This window comes from Uloborus diversus, chromosome 2 (assembly GCF_026930045.1).
Source record: "Uloborus diversus isolate 005 chromosome 2, Udiv.v.3.1, whole genome shotgun sequence".
Taxonomy (NCBI): domain Eukaryota; kingdom Metazoa; phylum Arthropoda; class Arachnida; order Araneae; family Uloboridae; genus Uloborus; species Uloborus diversus.
The window spans coordinates 138,535,108-138,556,788 of NC_072732.1; the positions used below are offsets into that span (position 1 = coordinate 138,535,108).

Here is a 21,681-nt window from a genome sequence, read left to right on the forward strand (position 1 = left end):
AGAAGGTTTAATTTCGTTTTAATTTATCATGAATTTTTCTGGAACTAGTACATCTACGATGAACTCGTGTGACAGGGATGAAAAAGAGGGGGTCAAAATGGATAAAGTAAAATCTTTTTTTTTTAAATTTATTTTTATTTATTTATTTATTTATTTTTGTAAGAATCTTGACCAATATGCTCCAGCCTTTCACTTATTCATTACCCTGAAAAAAAAAATCAACAAGAACTCATCTTAAAGTTTCAAAATGATACATTTTTAAACCATTGCATGGCAAATATTAAGATATCTTCTTTACGAACAAGTTTGAGCTTGTGTAGAATTTTTCATATGATTTTGCTCCCATGCTTTGTATCATTTTTAAAATAACAGTTCTTTGTTTTTTTTTTTTTTTTTTTTTCAAATTACTATTAGATGATTTTCTTCCCTCCTCTCTAACATTGCAAAACATTGTCTAAAACTACATTTTTGGTGTTCCAATTTCGAAAAGTTGTCGCTGGAAGGACACAAAAACTTTCCTCTCTCTAACATTACTAAAGATGGCCTAAAACTGCATTTTTAGAACTACAATTTTGAAAAAAATCAAGGCCACAACCACTGAACTCTCTTTTCCTGACATAATCGAAGCAATCTATAATTGCATTTCTAGAGCTTCAATTTCAAAAAATGTCCGCGGGAGAGCCACCAAGCCTCTCCTCACCCTAAACATTGTCGAAGATCGTTTGAAACTACAACTTCGAAAATTTCCCGGGGGCGAAAACCCCAAGAAACTTTTGTTTCTGAGTTTAAATAAAACTTATCGCTTAGATCTAGTAAAGACACTCTCTCAAAACAAAAGTTAAATCCACTCTATCTCTCTATTTTAAAATATATTAGGGGGAAAAGTGGGATGAGCACTTGCTAAAACACATACCTTCCCTCTTAGTTTTTTGCTCTCACGACGGCCCTGAGAAATTTAATGTTATCATTATCTCAGCTGGGATTTTTACATAACCTAAAAATTTCGCTGAGACAGGCAGCAAACAGAACGAAGCTGGTAGAAGCAACACTCAAAAAAGTTCAGAGCAAACGGCAAAACTTCGCGAGATCCTAAATTTATCGATTGCTTGTACTTGTATTTGCAGTCGTAAATGTAAGCAGTTTGTTTTCGCTTTCGTTGTAATTTTATTTTCCTCAAGCGCACAACTTTAATTCTTGAATTTCTTTCAGATATTATATTATTTTGATTAATTCAGAGAATTATGTGAATTTAACTGGAAAATTTTGACTCTAAAAAGTGTTATATTTAACCTAATTCAAAAACAAGAGAGCAAGGATTTTTTTTTTGGGGGGGGGGGGGGGGGGATTTTGTGCCATTGAGCTTGGGGGGGGATGGGCTCCCCTGTAATAGACTATAGACTCAAGTAGTTAAAGCTTTCGTTTATTGAAGGTTCAGAAACTGTTATTTACCCTTGAATTCGAAACAAGAGAAATAAGTCAGCAAAATATATTTTTCCGTACTGTTTAGTGATCTATTGCACAAAAGTAATTTTTCAAGTATTATTTGTGTCTCTTTTCACTCAATGAATTGAAAAGTGTTATTTATTTTACCGAGAAAATTATTCAAAACTTTTTGACGCGAGAGTTATATTAATTTAACTTTTTTTTTTGGAGGGCCACGTGTCCCCTGTGCCCCTCTAAAATCCGCTACAGATACAAACTCCTTTTTTTCTTGGTCACCCTTTCTTTCATCATAATCAGTCCTATCAGTTAATGCAAAGCTTCTGTTCAAGCCATAAGTTATCTGAAAAAAAAAAAAAAAAAAAAAAAAGATAATGAAATCGTAAAAACTTACTTCTTTTCGTAAGTCTAAAATTAGAAACACTCACCCAATCAAAAATATTTCTAGTCATTCTTATCGACACGTTACTAAAAATGACCTAAGACATGGTGCGATGTTATAGATAGCATTGGCGTGACTGGATCAATGAGCAACAGTTTTAATTTTTCGTTTATCTAACATTTTTAGAAACGTGGCACCATTTTGTCACGCATTCGGTTTGTGTATTGTAAGTGCTAAATGCTAAGAACGTACACTTTACCACATGTTTACTGTTTCGTCTCAGTAAAGATAGGGCTTTCCTTTTCTTTAAATATTTCGCAATGAAATGTTCTAAAGGTTGAGGTACATTGGGCAAGTCTTATAAAAATACTTGTTGTATAAGTGTTCGGGAACTCCCTGCAAAATAAAAAGAACAAAAAAATTGATTAAACGCCAAATAAAAAACAAACTAGCTTTTCACGTCTCAGTCGCCTGACACTGCGCCAATTGCTGTAACTTTCCAAACGTGACGTCAAATGTGAAGGTATATCATGAGGTCATATAAAACGATGGTGGAAAATTCTGCTAAGCTCTTTCACCATTAAAACATCGCACGATCTTTTTTCCGCTGCTGGTTTTTCCTCCAACAGTCTCGCTGCTCTTACCGCGCTCTTTAAGAATAATCGCGGCTTTTAATGTGTTCAATGTCTCTGTGACGGCTTTGTTCTGAAATTTGAATTAAATTCCATTTTAACGTCTTTTCGGAATTTCAGCTGTTTGATTCAGTAGCAAACATGCCAGATTTTCCGGCGAACAATAACAATGGAGAAGTGGCTCATACTTCCAAATTGAAATTCCAGAATTTAAAAATCGAAAGTATGGATGATTATAACAAACTGTATAAACTTTCCATCGAAAATCCAGAAGTTTTCTGGCGCAGTATTGCAAATGAATTTGCGTGGAAGACGGAGCCGACGGGAAATTTTTACGAGTATAATTTTTAACCCCGTCAAAGGACCAATAAATATCAAGTGGATGGCGAACGCTGAGACCAATATTTGTTACAATGCTTTGGATTTGAACGTGGAAAACGGGCTAGGAAATAAAATTGCTTATTTTTGGTAAGTTTCGTAGATTTATAAGAAATCATTCAGCTTTTTAATGGTATTGAGTCTTTATTTGGTTTTTAATTGTTAATTAATTTTATCTCATACTTCGCAACTAATTTTAAATATTTCAACCAATCTGATGACTAATTTTTGAATTATGTGCCAAACTAAGTTTGACTTTGAAATAACTTCACTTAGTACGTAAAAATACAGCTGGAAAAATTCTCATTACATTGTTCCATTTTTTACTAATCGATAAGTTGTTTGGGGCAGAAAAATAAAATACATTTATGGCAAATTCATTTAAGATGTATCATTATTACCAAGTTCGAAATCGTCGTAAGATTAGTTCAGTTAAAAAAAGAAAGAAAAAAAAAACTCCATTAATACATACTCAAATGATAAAGCTCATAGATTTACCTAAAAACATCAGATGAACTTTAGTAGGGGAGATTTAAAAGATTAATTCAAGTCACTCGCCGATTATTTAAAGTGTTACGACTACTAAAGGCAACAATTACAAAAATGCTTATGGTTGAAATTTTATCTAAAGTTTCCAAATTATACAACTTGCTTCCCCTCCCTCCTTATAAAAGCGTATTCATAATTTTATAAATGAGAAATTTCATTCAATTTCAGAAAAAACGCGGATCTCCTCTTAACAGTATTAATTTTTATTGTTTTGTAACATAAAAGTTTTATATTTTAGTTATTTACTGATTTTATCTGGATCAAAAACGTGTTTCTTCAAATATCTCAAAACCACATTTCTGCAGATACTGCGCTTTAACCTTCCCATGTTATTATAATTATAGTTTTTCTCCTAACAAGTTGCTTATTTAAGTATTTATTTTCTGTATATTTTTTAATTTGTACCATAATGTTAGTAAAAATAAGAAACAGTAACGTATAATTACACAAAAATTGCAGATTACTGCATACACTCATTTCGGTGTTACAAGGACTCCTTTTGCAATTTTTTTTTTTTTCAATTATACATTATTTCGTATTTTAACTTTACAATCATAGAGGTATTCATTCAGTTTCATATTGTTGGTGTTACATATTGGAAATCAATATCAATATTTGCGCAATATTGTGAATGTACAAGTATTTTGTGGTTTAAATATAACTAATACAATTTTTCCTTGCAATTCAGTTGAGAGAAAATGTTGCTATGCCAGTTCATTCTGTCAAATTGTTGTTTTTTAAAAAAATGTTTCATTTTTTTTGTGCTATTTACTTTGAAAATTATTGTTCTAATTAGTAGTAATATTTTAATATCACATTCGTCTGTTTCGCATTATTCTAGTGAAATACTAACTCTTTTTGAAATTATTTTTATTAATCTTATTGATATTTCAATATTTGGAAGTTTAAATAAATGTCATCACGCAATTATCCTTCTTGATTCGAAACAATGTACTTTTAAAAATCATTATCATTTTTAAACCCCCGACACACAAAGGAAAGGGGTTAGAAGTCTGACGTGTCTGTGTATCTGTCTGTGGCACTCTAGCGCCTAAACAGATGTGGACCGAGTTTGAAAAAAAAAAAAAAATGTTCGGAAGGAGAGTTGATCGAGAGTGTTCTTAACTAGGTTGTGTCTTCGGATGACATTAATTAAGGAAGATATTAATTAAAAACCTCTAAAAAGTTTTCTCGCGATTTTTGCAGTGAAAATGTTTAAAAATTTATAATTTAGTACCAAACCTAAAGAGTTTTTTTCTGCGTGTGATAGAATGTGTTTGGAAGTTCCATTTGAATAGAATTTGAACTATAGCGCTTTTGAAAGCCGATTTTAAATACGGCTAAGCATTCAGCGATTAGTAACCGAATTCATTGTTGGCCGAGAAGAAAAAGCAATGATTTGAAATTTTTATCTGTTGCCAGTTGCTATTTGTTAACAAACAAAATACTTGTAATTTTTAATAGTATAAGGCTTTGAGGGATTTTCAATTTTCCCTCTTGATTCTACATTTGCGACCCCAGTCGGGGTTTTAAAAAATTTCTTATTTTAGTTATTTGTACTGATAGCAGAAGATAATCAGGAATGTTGCGTTTAATTTATTTTTAACAGTTCAAATATAAAACCAACAATGATCTCAAAATGATAATTACATAATGCGCTTTAAATTTACAAAACGAATGTTTAACATAGCTCTTTATAAATTGAATGAATACCTTTGTACGTAAAAAGTAAAATAAGATATAACATCGTAAAATAGCACGAATTGCAGATTTTTGCAAATGCGTGTTTCGGCGTTACAAGGAACGCCTTTTAAATGCAAAAGGAAATTAGCTTATGAATGAAAAGATATCTGACAAAATGTTAGACGGATGTCTATCCATAAGCTCATTTCTTTTGTATTGAAAAAGGCGTTCCTTGTAACACCGAAACACGTGCCTGCAGTAATCTGCAATTTGTGCTGTTTTACGATGTTTTAATTATAAATCATACCTTTTATTTAAAAATATAATGTAAATCTCTATCTTTGTGCACTATAATTTAAAACTAATTATCAAAATAATTAGTTTTAAATTATAGTGCACAATAGTTGTTTAAAATAACAATACAACTTACAAAGAGTCAATGCAATTAAATACCTGATAAAGGAAATAAGAACTTGGGAAATTTGCTGGAAAGTATGAAGGTCAACATTTGTTTCCCTAAGTGATGCTTTAAATAAAAAGGAGCAAAAAGCACGTCTTAAAATTCTCGAGAAAAAAAATCTAAAAATGTTCAAGCCCCCTCCCCCCCCTGAAAAAAGATAGCCTAAAAAAACCACGAATAATGCCCCGCAAAAGAAAACACGGCCCAAAAGGGGGGGGGATTTATTATCAACATCCTAGTCCTGGTTGTATCGCACACCGGCAAAGATAGTGACAACTCAAAAAAATAAATAAATAAATTTAAAAAAAAAACAGCATTGGGAAAAATCAATGTTGTACGCAGTAAAAATTAGTTTGTGATTTAAAGTCTCAAATATTACAATGCGCTCAAAAAAAAAAGAAAAAAAATGATGTGATGTTCAATGGTTAGTTTTTGTTGTTTAAACCAGTAGTGCATATTTAAATATCAAAAAATATTTGCGTTATGAAATTTAAATGATGTGTGACTAAGGATTGCATCTTTCTACGTCACCATGCACCAGTTATGCAAGTTAACTTTGTTTGAGTTTTGGGGCAAGAAAGAGCGTTAAATTTAGATTTGAAATCTACAGCTGGTATGTTTTTCCAAAATTTTGAGTTGTGTCGTTTTTTTTTTTTTTTTTTTTGCGGGGTAAGATAGGTTAACAAATACGAGGAGCATTTCCAAATGATTTCACTTTTCTCATAAAAATATTTTTTAAGGTTCAATGTTTCAGAGCATCGACATTTTTGTTTGATGTATCAGTATCGTCTGTGCTTTAATTTCGAACACAGGATATTTTGTTATTAATGTCACGTGTCTAATATCTGCTACTGCAATCTAATTAACCACTGAGCGTATAGTTGGGGCAAACCTAACCTGTCAGTGTTGTGAAGGCTACGTAGATCCGAATCACAGCATTACAACGCTGCTAGGTTAGGTTTGCCTCGAGTATAGTGTCTGTGCTATTACTGTCAAGCAATTCTGATCTAAAATAAAAAATACCATACGTAGTAAAAGTTTGAATATCCTCCGTGGAATCTATGGTAGTTCTAAATTTGTCTACTGGAAATATTTTAATGAAAAGTAACTCGAAGTATATGGTGTCCTCTATTTTTATCTGACACGAAATTTCATCCCTTCCCCCTTTTAATCTTTCCTGTTGAGATAATCTGGGATTTCATCTCGCCGAAACGACGGGAGTTGGTTGAAAATGGAGAAATAAACATTTTGCGTCGGCAAAACGACCAAAAATATTTTTTCTTATGTTATGTGTATCTTTTACTTTATTAATTTTTCTTTCTTTCAACGAATAAAAATATCATATTTTCAGACATATAAGCGAATATTACGAAAGATTAAACTACATGTATCTTTAATTGCCTTTTTCAGTTTAACGGGGGTGTTGATAAGAAATCGGTGGCAGGGTTGTCAGATTTTGAAACAGCAACTACTGAACTTAATAAATTAAGTTCAGAAGAAAATGCTAGGAAATACTACAGAGATATATCTTTTTAATAATAAGTATATTTAATTAGCCCCCAGCACACTGTGAGATCAGGGGAAACGAGCTCGCTGGTGCTCTAGCAAAGAGGGGATCTGCTGTAGTTAACCGACTTCAAAAAGGAGGCGGTTATCAGTTCATACCGTATGTATGTTTTTGTTTGTCCACTCACAGCGTCTCACCTAGTGAACCGATTTTGATGATTATTTTTTTAATGAATAGGGGATGGCTCAACTTAGGTCCCATTACTTTGTTTGATCATATTTGTTGTTTAGAAAAAAAGTTATGGGCAAAAAACAGTAAATTTCACGCAATTTTCCTATTAAATGATTAAATACAAAACTCATTGTTTCAAAAGTTTGGCGCCATACGACAGTAACATTAATAGCAATTTTATACGACAGTAGCATTAATAGTAATTGTAATGATAATTTTGAATGAAGGCTTCTCTGAAGCAAACATCAAGTTTCTTCAGGGGGATATTTCAATAATCATGAATCTGGCGCTGTCGTCTCATTTTTGACGTAAATAATTTTATTTTGGTAACCCTGCTGATTTATGATGTGGATTATCGAAATCTTCCTTTCTTCAGTGTTATTGCTCCATAGTGGGGCGTAAATCTAACCTGGAAGCGAGGTGATGCAGTGATTAGGATCTGCTTAGCCTTCACAATGCTACCATTAGGTTTGCCTCAACTACAATAGTATTTTAATAGTTATCGTCAATGCCAAAAACAGATGATCGGGATTAAGTAAGAAGATACAGGATTTCATCATCAGCAACTTAGATGCTGTGAAATGTAAATTAGGTAGGAAAAACGCAATACTTAAATGGTTATAATTAAATTAATTACACATGAATTCCAGAGAGGAAGAAAGATAAGTTTTTAGTGCCAATCGCTTCAAGTTTAACGCGTGTTTATAGTTTTTTTTTTAGTGTGGAGCATTTTTAAGAAAAAAATGAGATGAAGTTTCGTGATGGTAACTTCTTACTATTTCTGAAATACTACATTTACAATAAAAAGAATAAAGTAAAAAAATTAAAAAAAAAAAAAATAGAACCGACTTCAAAATTGCTCTAAAAAGTGAAAAATAATTTTATTCTTTAAACACCATCGATAATACTTTTAAACATAATTTTTGAAGTTGGCGCAAAAGCGATAGATAAAATCATTCACAGCCATAACTCAACTACAAATTTAACCAGGCACAGTTTCTTCACTATCACATGCATTATGTATTGCTGACAACATATTTGAATAACGATATAAATGCTTCGTTCGTATCTTTGGATGCTTTTCTGAAAAAAATATGGATTTTACGTTTTGTTTTTGCGCCAACTTCAAAAATTATGTTTAAAAGTATTATAGATGGTGTTTAAAGAATAAAATTATTTTTCACTTTTTAGAGCAATTTTGAAGTCGGTTCTATTTTTTTTCAAAATTTTTTTATTCAACTATTAAATGAGCCAGTCTTATTCAGTGCAATAAAATCATATATATGATAAAAAAATAAAGGAATGTTTTTCGGCAAGACCGAGCGTATCGGCAGCTAAATATTTCACTTCATTGTTCCTGTATTGTTCCTTGTTCTGTGTATTGTTTTTATTTTTTTGTTCTTTCCAACTTTTTCTTGCTGCCAGCCATTGGAAATAAAGAATGTTTGATTATTCACTTCCTTTTTCATTTTCGGAAAAATAGTGTTGGTGAACCAGGAGTGTAATCTATTACTGTTTTCCCTATTTTGGGGGATTTCTCAATGAGAAAGGAATGAAATTTTAGTGCCGGCGAAACCGGGGTTAAACTGAATGTGTGAGAGGTTATGTTTGTGAGCTCTGTTGGATAGTTGTGAAGTGGCTTAGAACAAATATTTTCAGAAATAGTGTGGTAAATTCCTTCATACAGTGGAAACTCGATTAATCGAAGCGATCGACATAAGACTTCCTTTGACAAATCGAAAATTTCTCATAAAGGAAATAACTTAAAACTCACTGTCAAGAGGCAGCAGAAATTTAACAATAGGCTTTAAACTTTTTCTCACTTTCAAAGTTACTACATGTGGGGTGTTTTAACTATATTGTTATAATTGAAGACAAATTTATTCAGTAAATGTCACACCAGTCACAAAATGCAGTTTAGATTTCATAATACTATAGTAAACTCTGTTGTTAATAAGGTAGTCAAATGAACTTTTTGATTTTTAACTTTTAACATAATATAGGCAGCTAAAAATAATTACCGAATACAACAATACTTGGCTTTCACATTCGATCGCTCACAAAATGTATAGCATTTTTAAAAATAGATTTATTTAGAGCTCGAAAAATTTACTGGTGGGGTTGAGAGGAGAAAAAACAAAAGTGATTGAAATGCACAGATAATTAGTGTCTGAAAGTAGAAATGGCTGCCGTTAGTAACTTTGAAGGGACATCATCATTTCTTAATAAAATTAAATAAAACTTTAATTCAACCGACTAAGGTTAAGCGAGGTTTCGTTTAAAAGAATACCGAATTATCGAAGTTCTACTGTGTATAGATTTTATAGAATATCGAAGAATATTCATAAATGAAGAATATTTGCATAACCAGTAGATTTTATAAGGTCTGCAAAGAATATTAATTGAATGTTCGGGAAAAAATTTTAAAGACAATTTGAGAGGTCGGCTGGAACAACGTTGGATGTGACTTTTTTTTTTTTTTTTTTTTTCAAAATAGGATTTTCTGTGAAATAATGTTGTTTGACTCGTTAAAAAACGAATTAGCGTTTATCCTTTGGCGGAAAAAGTTAATCGCAGTGGAACAACGTTGAATGTGACGTTTTCTCAGCAGCTTTTTCAAATATAATTGCGCTCCCAGAAAAAAAACCCTCTCGTTTAAAATTTATACTTTGTAACATTCAACGTCATTCCAGCCGATCATTCACATAATTTTTTAACTCTTCACGGGGTTTGGGATCATCAAAACGGTCATTTCACAAAAACAGTCCCAAAAAACAAATTCTTCTTAGAAAATAGATCGTTCAAAAGTTCCTTTCCAAATACTTCGAACGGGAAGTACTTAAAAAAAATTTTAAGTAGCCTAAAAGAACACGAGTATACTCGTGTTCTTTTAGGCTACTTAAAATTTTTTTTAAGTACTTCCCGTTCGACAAACGAATCCTTTGAAGATTTATCGTTCTTATTATAAAAATGGTCTCCCCAAATGAGTTACAGAAACGGATGCTTTATTCCTGTACTAGTGGTACTCGCACGACTTTGCCCGTAGTAGAAAATTAAAAGGTCATTTGGTTCGTCTGTATATTTATTTACAAATAAGGGATAATGAATTTCTCGCCAATTCGCTCTGTTCATTTACTCGTCCACGTTATGGTAATTTATTCGCCCACGTTATGATAATTTTCTCGGTAAAATATTCTAAAATTGGAATAGAAAGGAACAAAATCGAATTTTCGAAAAATCGCTTCGAGGTGCTCACCCCGATGCTACGAACTAATTTTGTACCAAATTTCATAAATCGGCCGAACGGTCTAGGCGCTATGCGCGTATAACAGACATCCAGACAGAGATCCAGAGAGACAAACTTTCAACTTTATTATTAGTAAAGATGACCAAGCACAGTCGCAACCAATATACATACTTGAAATGAAACAAACTAATGTGCTTGCGACAACCGGGAATTTTCAGTACTTTTTAATGCTTTGCGTTAGAAACGGCTCGGCTGTTTCCGACATTTGACTTGGCATTAAAACTTAAAAACATTAGATTTTGATGGTCAGATAAAGCGAGTGCAAACAAGAAGAGCTATTTCGTCGGTACAAGAGATGAACTATAGAAAACGCTAGAGTAAAATCTTACAGCTTTATTCAAATAGAGGTTGACTCAACGAATGCTTCGAAAATAGCAACCAGTGAACAACTCAACCTCAGTCAAAAAGTCAACAAGGGGAAAAGCTTGAATGTGGATCAAATTGACAACCATGATTGCCTGATTTAGAACACATCAACTGTGTATAAATTGTTCACTAAACAGCAAAGCGGTTGGTTGTTCGCAAAGCTGGTAATAGAGAACTTTTGAACATGAACAAATAATAATTATTGTTCATCTAAAAAAAAAAACACTCGCTGAAAGTAAACCGTAGCGTATAGCTTATATTTTGCAATTAAAATTATTTTAAGACCGTGTCTTATTTTCGGGAAAACACGGTAGGTGCAAAGTGCTCTTCTTTAGAGGAGGTATTGGTGCACCGCAGGTTGCTATGCAAACGGGTTCTTTCAGAAACCTTACTCCTAGCATTCAACCAAATCATTGCATTCCTTTTGTAAACACGCCACAATAAGTTCAACTGCATATTAGTTTTCACTGCACGATAAAATTAAAGTTATAAACGCAATTCAGGGTGCAACAGCCAAATGAGTAATTGACCTGCTGTGCCCATCTCTGTTCTCGTGACCGAGGGCTGTGGGTTGCAAGGCAGATATCCCGGTTTTGTGGTCAGCTGAATGCAGAACCCCCCAGTGTTTAGTTCCCAAGCACGATTGGTGCTTACTTTATCAATCCACTGAAGAGATGAAAATCTGAGTATATCGCGCGTACTCACAACTCGGGAACTCCCAACATTCAGACAGTTCATTGCATCTCTTTTCGTAAACGCGCCACGAGAAGTTCAACTGTTTTAGGTTTTACTGCACGATTAAATTAGAATTATAACACTTCTTGCATTTGAAGCAGGGGGGGGGGACAGATGAACTCAGTATTGCGTAAAAATTGCTTGTTTATTTAGTTTTTATCATCTTAATCTAGACTTTTCAGAGAATCTAGAAGCGTATTTTTCCTTTTGAGATCTTTCTCTCTCAAAACTCGCAGTGAATGATAAGCTGCCCAGTTTGCCTTTTTGAAAAAGTTTTCAAACACGGTTTTCTTTAAACTTTTGATAGTTCTCCCTTCGTATCTACAACGCCTCTACACTTGATTCTTACTTCATACAAGAAAATCGCCCGTCAAGATATGACGGGTGAGAATGTCTTCTACATTTGAACGAAGCAATGGCCTGTTCGGTAATAGTTTGATAGTTGAAATTTTAACCCTAACTTCCGTGGATTAACCCTAAATTCCAGTCGATGGCGTTCATTGTTGACCGCTTTTTCGTTTTTGCATTCCCCTAAAAGGAGTCTTGCCGGTGAAACAGTTAAGTGATCGAATCCAGTTCAGCCTTGTCATAACACTTTTTTCCTGCATTTTAAACATTACTAAAAATATAAACAAATTGTCAGCTATTATATATACAGAGTGCCTTGAAAAAGACCGACTGTTTTGAAAAATTATTACAGGAAAACGGTTAGTGATAAAAATATAATTCTTGCAGAAAATTCATTTGGCCGGCCATAAATTTTTCCCCTCTAAAGTAGCGAATTTTATTTCAGCAATTTTTCAGTAGGTGGCGCTTCAGAAAGTAAGCCCATGATTCAAAGAAAGATTGAACACTACATCATGATATTTCGAAATATGTTTTTAATGAATAAAATTATTTAACAATTTTTCAAAATGTCGACCGTCGGCTGCAATCACATGTCGCAATAGAAGGGAAAATCGGTGAATTTCAATTCTTCGTTTCTGACTTACAGGTCTTTTTATCTGCAGCACCATCTAATGGAAAATTTTTGAACTAAAATTTGGAACTCTGTGGGAAAAAATTTACAACCCAGCGCATGAATTTTCTGCAATAATTTATTTTTTTTTATCATTAACCGCTTTCCTTTTATAAATTTTTGGAAACAGTCTTTTTCAGAACACCATATATGAGAATTATGTTTTCTTGCAGGGAAGGTAATGATGAAGATGATAGGTGCTCCATAACATATCGACAGCTCCTGAAACAAGTCTGTAAATTCGCCAATGTGCTTAAAGACAAAGGTAACTTTTTGGAAATTCCGTTTTTTTTTTTCAATCCGCTAAAATGATTTTTTTTAAAACAATTCTATTTAAAACTGTGGGACACTGAGCATTTTCCATCTTTTTTAACAGGTGTGAAGAAAAGAGATCGTGTTACTATATATATGCCGATGATAATTGAAGCTGTCGTAGCTATGCTTGCTTGCAGTAGAATAGGAGCTACGCATAATGTTGTGGTGAGTTAGTTTTATTATGTTGTAAAATTCGAGTTATTTTCATCGACTTCCCGAAGGAAGTGTCACACACACACGACGCACAGTGGTTCAAAGCAACAAAAAAGTGGAAAAAATTCAATAACTTTGAATATTCTCAAAAAATGCTTTGGAAAATTGTTAAAATTGTTGCATGGTAATATTTATCTTCATGCTTGCTGATCGTATTCACTGCGAAACCCCGATTTTACGTCTTTCGAATCTACGTTTTCCCCACATTTTACGTTTTTTCTCATCAGGTCCCAGTTTTTCCGTACACTAATAACATTAATTTAACCCGGATAAAAAGTTTGTTTTTTATGAATTTCCTGCATTTTACGTTTTCCCTCCCCAGTTAAAAAAAAATGAGAAAAAATGTTTTAAAATTAAGAAAAGTGTTTCCCTCTGTGCATTTTTAAACATAATCCACTCTGTTGAAAGTTAATCCATGGAAACAGAAACGCTTCTGCTCCATCCGTAGCTGACCTTATGGACTGAAGATGAACAAGAAGAGGAAACACAACTTGTCTCTTCTTTCAATACTGCATTTAAGAGCTTAATAATAGTGAAAGACTATTTTCTTTATCATAAAGACCAGGAGAAAATTTTGCTAAGTGTTCCAATTCTGGAAGATGCTGTATTTACTTTGGATTCAATGATTCATTATTACTGACTGTTTTCAACCTAAACGCCCGGATTCGTTATTTAATGCGTTAGAATGATCTAAGCTGGTGTGTACAAAAATGTTCTTTTCGTAAAATATCGCATGTTTACATTTATAAGCGTCATCGTAGCAACCGTTATTACTATTTTTGTTTCCTTATCTGATTTTGATTTTTGCTTTTTATACATTTCTCGTATCTTACGTTTTCCATTATTTTATGGTTTTGGATTTGAATTGACGTTTTCCCACATTTTATGTATTTTACGTTTGATTCAGGCCTCTGAGAAACGTGAAATCGAGGTTTCTCTGTAGTTCAAATTCATTTCTGTTTTTAGTGAAAAATATAAATTAAATCAGCCGTATGCCACACGCAAGGTTTATTTATTGCAACTGATACATTCGAACAATATTTTCTGGCAATGTTGATAAACTGAGAACAGTTTTATACTAGAATGATTTCGAAAAAAAATCAGAAACTTCAAACGTTTAATGATTTTCTAATTTCATTGTTTTATGAACAGAATGGTTATTTAACTTTTATATAGAATTCTATATGAGTTTTAAAAATTTCTTTCTCATGTATCTTTAAAGCCAAACGGTTCCGAAAATTGTTATTTTCAGGTTACTACTGCATTGCATGTAGAATAATGCGCCGCATTAAGCCATAACAACGTAAATCTGTTTTTTTAAAAATCCTCTGTATTTATTGATGAATGTTTCAAAAGCCCCAACTTTCGGAAACAAGCGTTCGTAAGTAAACAAACGTTTTTAGGCTCTCCTGCAAAGTAGTGAAACTGTGATATACGTTAGTCTGGAGCATGTCAAATTTGATGACCAATTTCTTTGATAAAAAAGCAATTTACCCCCGTCATACTGTTACGAGTTATTTTCTAACTTACTAAATTGGTATTCGTAAATAGCGAAGATCCAACAAAAACATCTGCCGTGACTGCAGTCGCAGGTGGTCGCAGCTAAAATGTTGTTGTTTATTTACAGGAAGATTGATATATGTAAATTTAAGCCCACCGGAAGCCGCCGATAAAAGTATATTCCACAATACTTTTCATTATATTTTTATGAAAATAATGTTTTTTTATTTTAAATAATTTTCAATGATGATGATTTTTTAATTTTTAACTACGATGTAATATGCATCCTATAAGTGTAAAAAACCAATCAGAAATGAATTTTATTAAATTTTAGTCCTCCATATTGAACGAATGAATTAAAACTGAATCATAAGTCGTACATCCGAAAAAAGTAAAAACATAATTGTTCAACAATCTCTGCTTTTTTTGTTTTTTTTTTTTTTGTAAAAACGATTTTTTTTTCAAAAAAACTCTTGTGGAGTAAGTTACTACAACTCAAGGGCTAAGTAATTATGGCATGAAATATTTTTTATCTTAAAACTTAAAAGTGGCTATTTTTTCCGCCCTTGAACCACTGTGCGACGCACAGGCAATTGCTCTCTTCTGTCAATTTTTACTTACGCTTTTCCAAGCAGAAACCTCCTGAAATCTGAAAAAGAATAAATCAAATATTTCTAAATATTCGTTACTTTATTAATTTAGATTAAATTAAAAATACCAACAAAATTTATACTATTTTTATTTTTACTAGCTACAAAAACTAGCTGCGAAATATTCTTCTGTGACGAGGCTATATCTTAAATTTTAATCTTAAGAGGAATTAACAAATATTTTTGCTGTTAAACACAACTGAATCAAAACGTAGTTGTAGAACAGTGGTTAACTTAAAGAAAATTGTTTCTAGAGACCAAATGAAACTGGTGATGACTAATAACAAGGAAATGTGCCACATCAAAATTGGTTGTGAATGCGAGATAAACTTACAATGCATTTTCAAAACATATATTGCACCTCGGAAAGGAAAGTAACAAAACTCAAAATTTAGAAAAAAAAACCTTACTAACTATTACATTAAAATAATTATTTAATACTTTTTCTAGCTACAAAACAAGTACAAAGTTAGTTGATATAACTGGTGCGTGGTGGCGTAAAAACGATAAAATCTATAGCGACACATCATTAAAATTTCCTAATTTAGAAGAAAGTTTTTTGAACTTGAAGTAGACGTTATTAACTTAGGCAACAAACACTAATCAGTAAACATCACATTGTAAATTTTTAGCGAGTTTTTGAGACAAATCACTTCAGTACCATTGCGGAAAACCTTGATTTTTTCCAGTGCTGTTTTTTTTTTTTTAGTTATCACTTTCCTTTTACCGGGGTGCGATCATAACTAAGTGTATACTATTTTTAATATCTTCGTCCACGTCCTTGTGGTATGTATATACAACCTTCTTGCAATTGCGCGCCATTCTTCCGTTTAAAAAATTACACGATTGCTAATGTAACATCGATTATCGTATCAAACAGCGGAGTTCCACGTTTCAGAATAATTTCTAATCGTCTTTCCCAAGAAAACCATTACGAAAAGAGGAAGTACTAAGACTAACATTCCATTCTACACATACTAATGTTCTACATTCAAGGAAATTCAACTTCATACGCACCATCAATTGTTTAACACGAGTACGGCGGCAATGAAATTTTCTTGGCTGAATGCAGTTTTGGAACAACGCCTACCGTTTATCGCTCAAATTTTGACCATATTACGTTGTATGATGCCTTGTTAATAACTTCTTGACATAGACGTGAAAATGTAGAAGGATATTTACGATGTAATTAAAAATATAATCAAAATGTACTTTTCAATCTTTCCAAGCCCGTTGCTTAAAGGGTTCAGAAGGGGATAAGTTGAACCCTAGGCTTTGAGAAATATATTTCCATGTATGTGGGTAGGGTTTCTGTTTTTTTTTCCGATGCAGAATGTATAGCACTTAACCCCCCCCCCCCCCAACCCCGGAATATTTTGAAATGACGAGCCTGATTATTTAGATCACATTTCATAAAGTCTACTTTGCTATTAAATTAGTTTGGCCCTCTGAAGCCCCGGTTCATTTTGAGATTTCTCTCCGACTTAAGCACTCTGATTAAATACTTCTTTTCAGTAAGTTAATGAAATATCATGGCACTCTGACATGGAGCGGAAACAGACTATTTTAAGAGAGGTTATGCTGAAGAATGACCTCCGCGATGAACGAACCTACGGTTTTGGGTACGAAAGTTTTCTGAAAACGCTTGGGTGTCAATAAAAAGCACCAAATCAGCCAGGAATAAGGCACCTAATTGGGAATAACAAATAAATTTCATAATCAATGAAAAGAAGTAGTATTTCAAATATTTATTTCCATAAACCATTAAAATGAAATCGTTTACATTAAAAATCAAATCATTTACACGTCATAAAGTGTTTGAACATAGTGTGGACGGGTACTATTGTCGACAATTTAGGGGGTGTCATGACCCCCATGACCCTCTCCTTGTATCCGCTGTTGCTCTGATAATATACAGGTAGAAAAAGGAGGCTGCTGTACTCGCTTCGTTTTTAAGCACGTCCGCTTAATTAGTTTAAAAGCTTTTGGAAAAATTTGATTTTTTTTTTCATTGCTGATTAACAAGTAACTTTTTAGAAACTTCCAGTAGATTTTACATTAAGTACAATAATGGCAGTTACTCGTAAGCAGAAGCAACCTAAAATGTGGTAGGTTTTCGTACATCGTGAAGCAAGGATTCCAGAGGAAATGTTAGTTCTCTCAGTATTTTTTCCTCCCCCATCCCCCTCTCTCTCTCTTTTTGAGCGATTAAGATTGCCTATTGATTTTACTGTGATGTGAATTGGAGATGCTTATTCGTTTTATGGTTGGTAGACAACGAGTCACATGATCCATTGCTTTGTTTGGCGAGTGGACTTTAGTGTAAGGCGATATTGTCTTCTACCTATGATCCTTAGATACTGCAATTATGAATGGTTATAATTCAATTCATATCTGACTTAGGAATTTTTAACGCCAAATATATTTAAATGAATACATTTAGAATGTTTTTTTTATTTTGACTGCTTTAATAAAATATTTTTTCTAAACATGAAAAACAGTATATATCAGTTGTAATTTAACTAACAATTTTTTCTTTATTTTTGGCGATTGCTTCAAACTTTCAGAAATACCAAGTAATCGGTAAAAGAGCAAATAAATTCAACAACAAAAAGTTTTTAAAAAAATGGAAAGAAGCGTTTCAGATGTTGACTGAAATCTTTGTGAAAATTTTAATTCGTCTGAAACCAATTCAATTTTTTCCTAATAAAGTGTAGAAATTCTCTATGAAAATAACACGAAAATCCTTTCAGTTCCTATTTTTACTCGATATCATTATTTGTTCTCCTGTTATCTTTTCGTTTTGGAAGAGTCGTTGAAATTGGTTTTGAATGACATATCTAAAAGTTTGGGTGATAGTATAAGGGAATTACAAAATGAAAACGGACTAAAATCCATTCACTCTGGCTTTCAATGATCAAACATCTCCATTGATGAAGAAAAGATAATCATTACGTCAGGCTGACGTAATCTTACTATCTTATCTAGAATTACAGACTTTAAGAAAGAAAAAAAAAGGTCAAGTTTAGAGCTAGCCAAATATAAAAAAATTTAAAGTTACCATAACCAATTTTTTTAATGTTGAGTATCATAAATTAAAATAAATGAATAAATCAAAAAAAAAAAATATATAAACATGAAATTGTTCAGAAACAACTAAATTTGTGTTCGAACGAAATTTTAAGTTGGCTAATCTACAAAAGACAAATAAAAAATATGAACGTTTTTTATAAACTTACTGTTTTGAAGCCATAAATGAGTTCCATATAATGTAGACCAACATATGTACAAACACTTAAGCTTCATATTTGGGTGTTTTGGGGAAGAGACTGATAAAGATGAAATCAAACTAGCTTAAACTGAGGTATTCTGTTTAAAAAATTCTTTAAAAGATAGTTAAATTTCGATAACGTAATTTAGATTTAAAAACTGTCAGTTAAGTTTTTTTATTTTTAATTCCCATGCAACTTGAAGCGGATCAATGAAGCAAATATTAGCATTGGAAACCTTGCGCTTCTATTTGGACAAAGTTTTCCCAATAGGTGCAGGAACACCTCGAACTTGAATTCTTGGGACTAGGAATTTTAAAATTACTGAATGAAAAACTGGGAAAACCCATTAAGCATCAAACAGCATTAAGCCCAAAAAAGGGAAGAAAAATGCAATAAAGCAATACTGTCGCCAAAGTTGCCGAATTCAGACAAAGTTTACGAAATAAAGAAATTCTTTGGGAGGTAACGGTGTTGGAAAATGAAGGTTTTTTTCATTGAAGGTGTAGAAAAGACATAATGCTGCATCGTTTATCTACATTTTGGAACGATGAAGCTAAACGTCAAAACTGGAAAAGTTTGCACCTACCTACTTTATATATGTTGTAACTCACTTTTAATGTGATAATAGTTGAACTATTTTTAAGTTTGGAAATTTTGTTTGCTTAAAAATGTACCAAAAGTTCTGAACTGTGATTTAAATAATCTTTCTAGAAATTATTTTTGTTTGAAGCATTTTGATACTAGTTTTATTCAAATGAATTCATAATTTTAGAAATACTTCAATGATTTTCTTTCTTCTGCAGTTTGGTGGATTTTCATCAGAATCTCTTGCAGAAAGAATGCTGGATTCGAAAAGTTCAGTTTTAGTAACTGCAGGTAAAGTTGAGTTTTGTAAACTTTTTAATTTAGTTTCTATTAATGTATTTGTTTAGTACTTTTAACGTTTACATTTTGTTATAGATAACTATAAATCTAAACTAACGTCAGGAGGAAACATTCAGGTTGCACCACTGCTTCATTTTTCGCCTCACCTTTCCGAAAAAAAAATTAACACCCAGATATAACATTGGAAAAATGTCCGGAATATCGCTTAAGAAGGAAAAAAAAAATGCGATTCTCTTTACTTTGTCAAATCATTTATTGAAGCAAAACACATTAGAATAACATTAGAATCGATCGACAACGGGGAAATATGGGAAAAGTGTTAAGATGGCTCATTCATGCAGTTCCAAATAAAGAGCATGATTCTATGGAAGTTTTATAACTTTGGTATTTATGACTCGTTTTCATAAATGTTATTAGCTACCCTCATGCAAATAATAGCCGATGATCGAGTAACCGCGTGTTTCGACAATGAAACTCGCCCCACGGCATGATAATTTGATAATGTTTTAGTACTGTTTATCATGCAGGGAAAAGATTTGTGACAAGGCTGAACTCGATTCGGTAACTTAACTGTTTTACTGGTAAAACTGTGTCATTTCAGGGGAATGAAGAAACGAAAATACAGGGTGTCCGAAAAGTCCTTAACACATTTAAAAAATTCATAGAAAACCAACAAGTTGTCGTATGAATTTGCGGTTTGCACCATAATACACACACACAGGTTCAAGAGTTTTTATGACATCGGGGGGAAAAAATGAAAAGGGGAAAAAAGAAGAAAGGCATTTCGCAGCCAGGGTGTCAGTTTATGCTATGCTTGTAATTCTTAGTTTTGTAATTTTCATTCCTTTTTGGGTTTTCCCATGTCAACAAAAAATATTTAAAAGTTACTTTTAATTACTAAACGAGAGAAGAATTACAAGCATAGCATATACTGACAACCTGACTGCGAAATGCCTTTTTTCTCCCCCCCCCCCATGTCATAAAAACTCTTGAACCTGTGAAGTATTATGGTGCAAACCGCAAATTCAAACGACAATTTGTTGGTTTTCTATGAATTTTTTAAATGTGTCAAGGACTTTTCGAGCACCCTGTATGGTCAACAATAACCGCTACCTTCTGGAGTTTAGCGTTGATCCACTGGAGTTAGGGTTACAATTTCAACTATGAAACTATTACCAAACAGGCAATGGCTTTGGTTCAAATGTAGGAGCAATTTTCACCCGTCATACCTGGACGGGCGACTTTCTAGTTTACCAAACATTGTAGGAATCTAAATAACATCGGCGTTAATGACATTTGCAGACAAAAACTTTTTGTTGAATGTTTTTTCATCCATCAACTCTCTTCTTTTGTATTGAAGAAGGGATTCACGCCAACACCAAAACACATGGCTGCAGATCTTATAATAATTAATGCATTTCTGTCGATTCTTTTTTTTTTAATTCATAGAAATAAACATTTTATTTACTTATTTATTTTATCGTTACATTACTTTATATTTTTCATGTATGATCTATTCCGTACAATTCACTGACATGGAGTCCGTTAAAAAAATACCAACTTATGGACACCCTATTTTAGTTTTTGATAGTGTAAATTCTGCTGAATGTAGAGTTAGTGGTGAAAGGACTTCTATAATCACACAGCTTCCTATGCACATTGAATTAGGTACAGCCCTAGATCATATTATTATTAATTTTTTTCAACTTCGATTTTGAAGGGAGTATTGAAATAATTTCACTCTATTTTCCTTTCAGACGGAGCTTGGCGGGGAGGCAAACTCATCAACTTGAAGCAGCTGGCAGATGGAGCTGTGAGGCAATGTCATTCGAAGTAATTATCTTTTGAAAGATGAAAACAATGTTATATATTTTAAAGTTGTGTATTCTTAAAACACAACATATTTTATTTGATTAGTTCGATTATCTTTCTTTAATATAATTTAAAAAGCTTGAAACATGTTAGTACAGGGTGTTCCAAAAGTGACTTCCCCTATATTTGAAGCCCTAGCAGCCTACCCGCTGCACCTATCAAACCAAAATGTTTCGACATGGTTATTTGGAAGAATGTACTCAAAACTGCGATGATCCTAAACAGCACAGCGTTCGTGGTTACTGTTACTGGGAACGAATTTGAAATTTTTGATACTTTTTCCTTC

At 32.7% G+C, this 21,681-nt stretch overlaps 1 protein-coding gene across 1 annotated transcript in view; it reads left to right on the top strand.

Moving 5' to 3' along the window:
* The first annotated feature begins 2,415 nt into the window (after positions 1-2,415).
* LOC129217363 (acetyl-coenzyme A synthetase, cytoplasmic-like) overlaps positions 2,416-21,681 on the top strand; it is a 51,170-nt gene continuing 31,904 nt past the window's right edge. The window contains 6 exon segments of the mRNA XM_054851650.1: positions 2,416-2,799; positions 2,801-2,922; positions 12,862-12,953; positions 13,065-13,168; positions 19,442-19,514; positions 21,281-21,356. Coding sequence (XP_054707625.1) covers positions 2,596-2,799; positions 2,801-2,922; positions 12,862-12,953; positions 13,065-13,168; positions 19,442-19,514; positions 21,281-21,356 — 671 coding nt within the window. The 5' untranslated portion in view covers positions 2,416-2,595.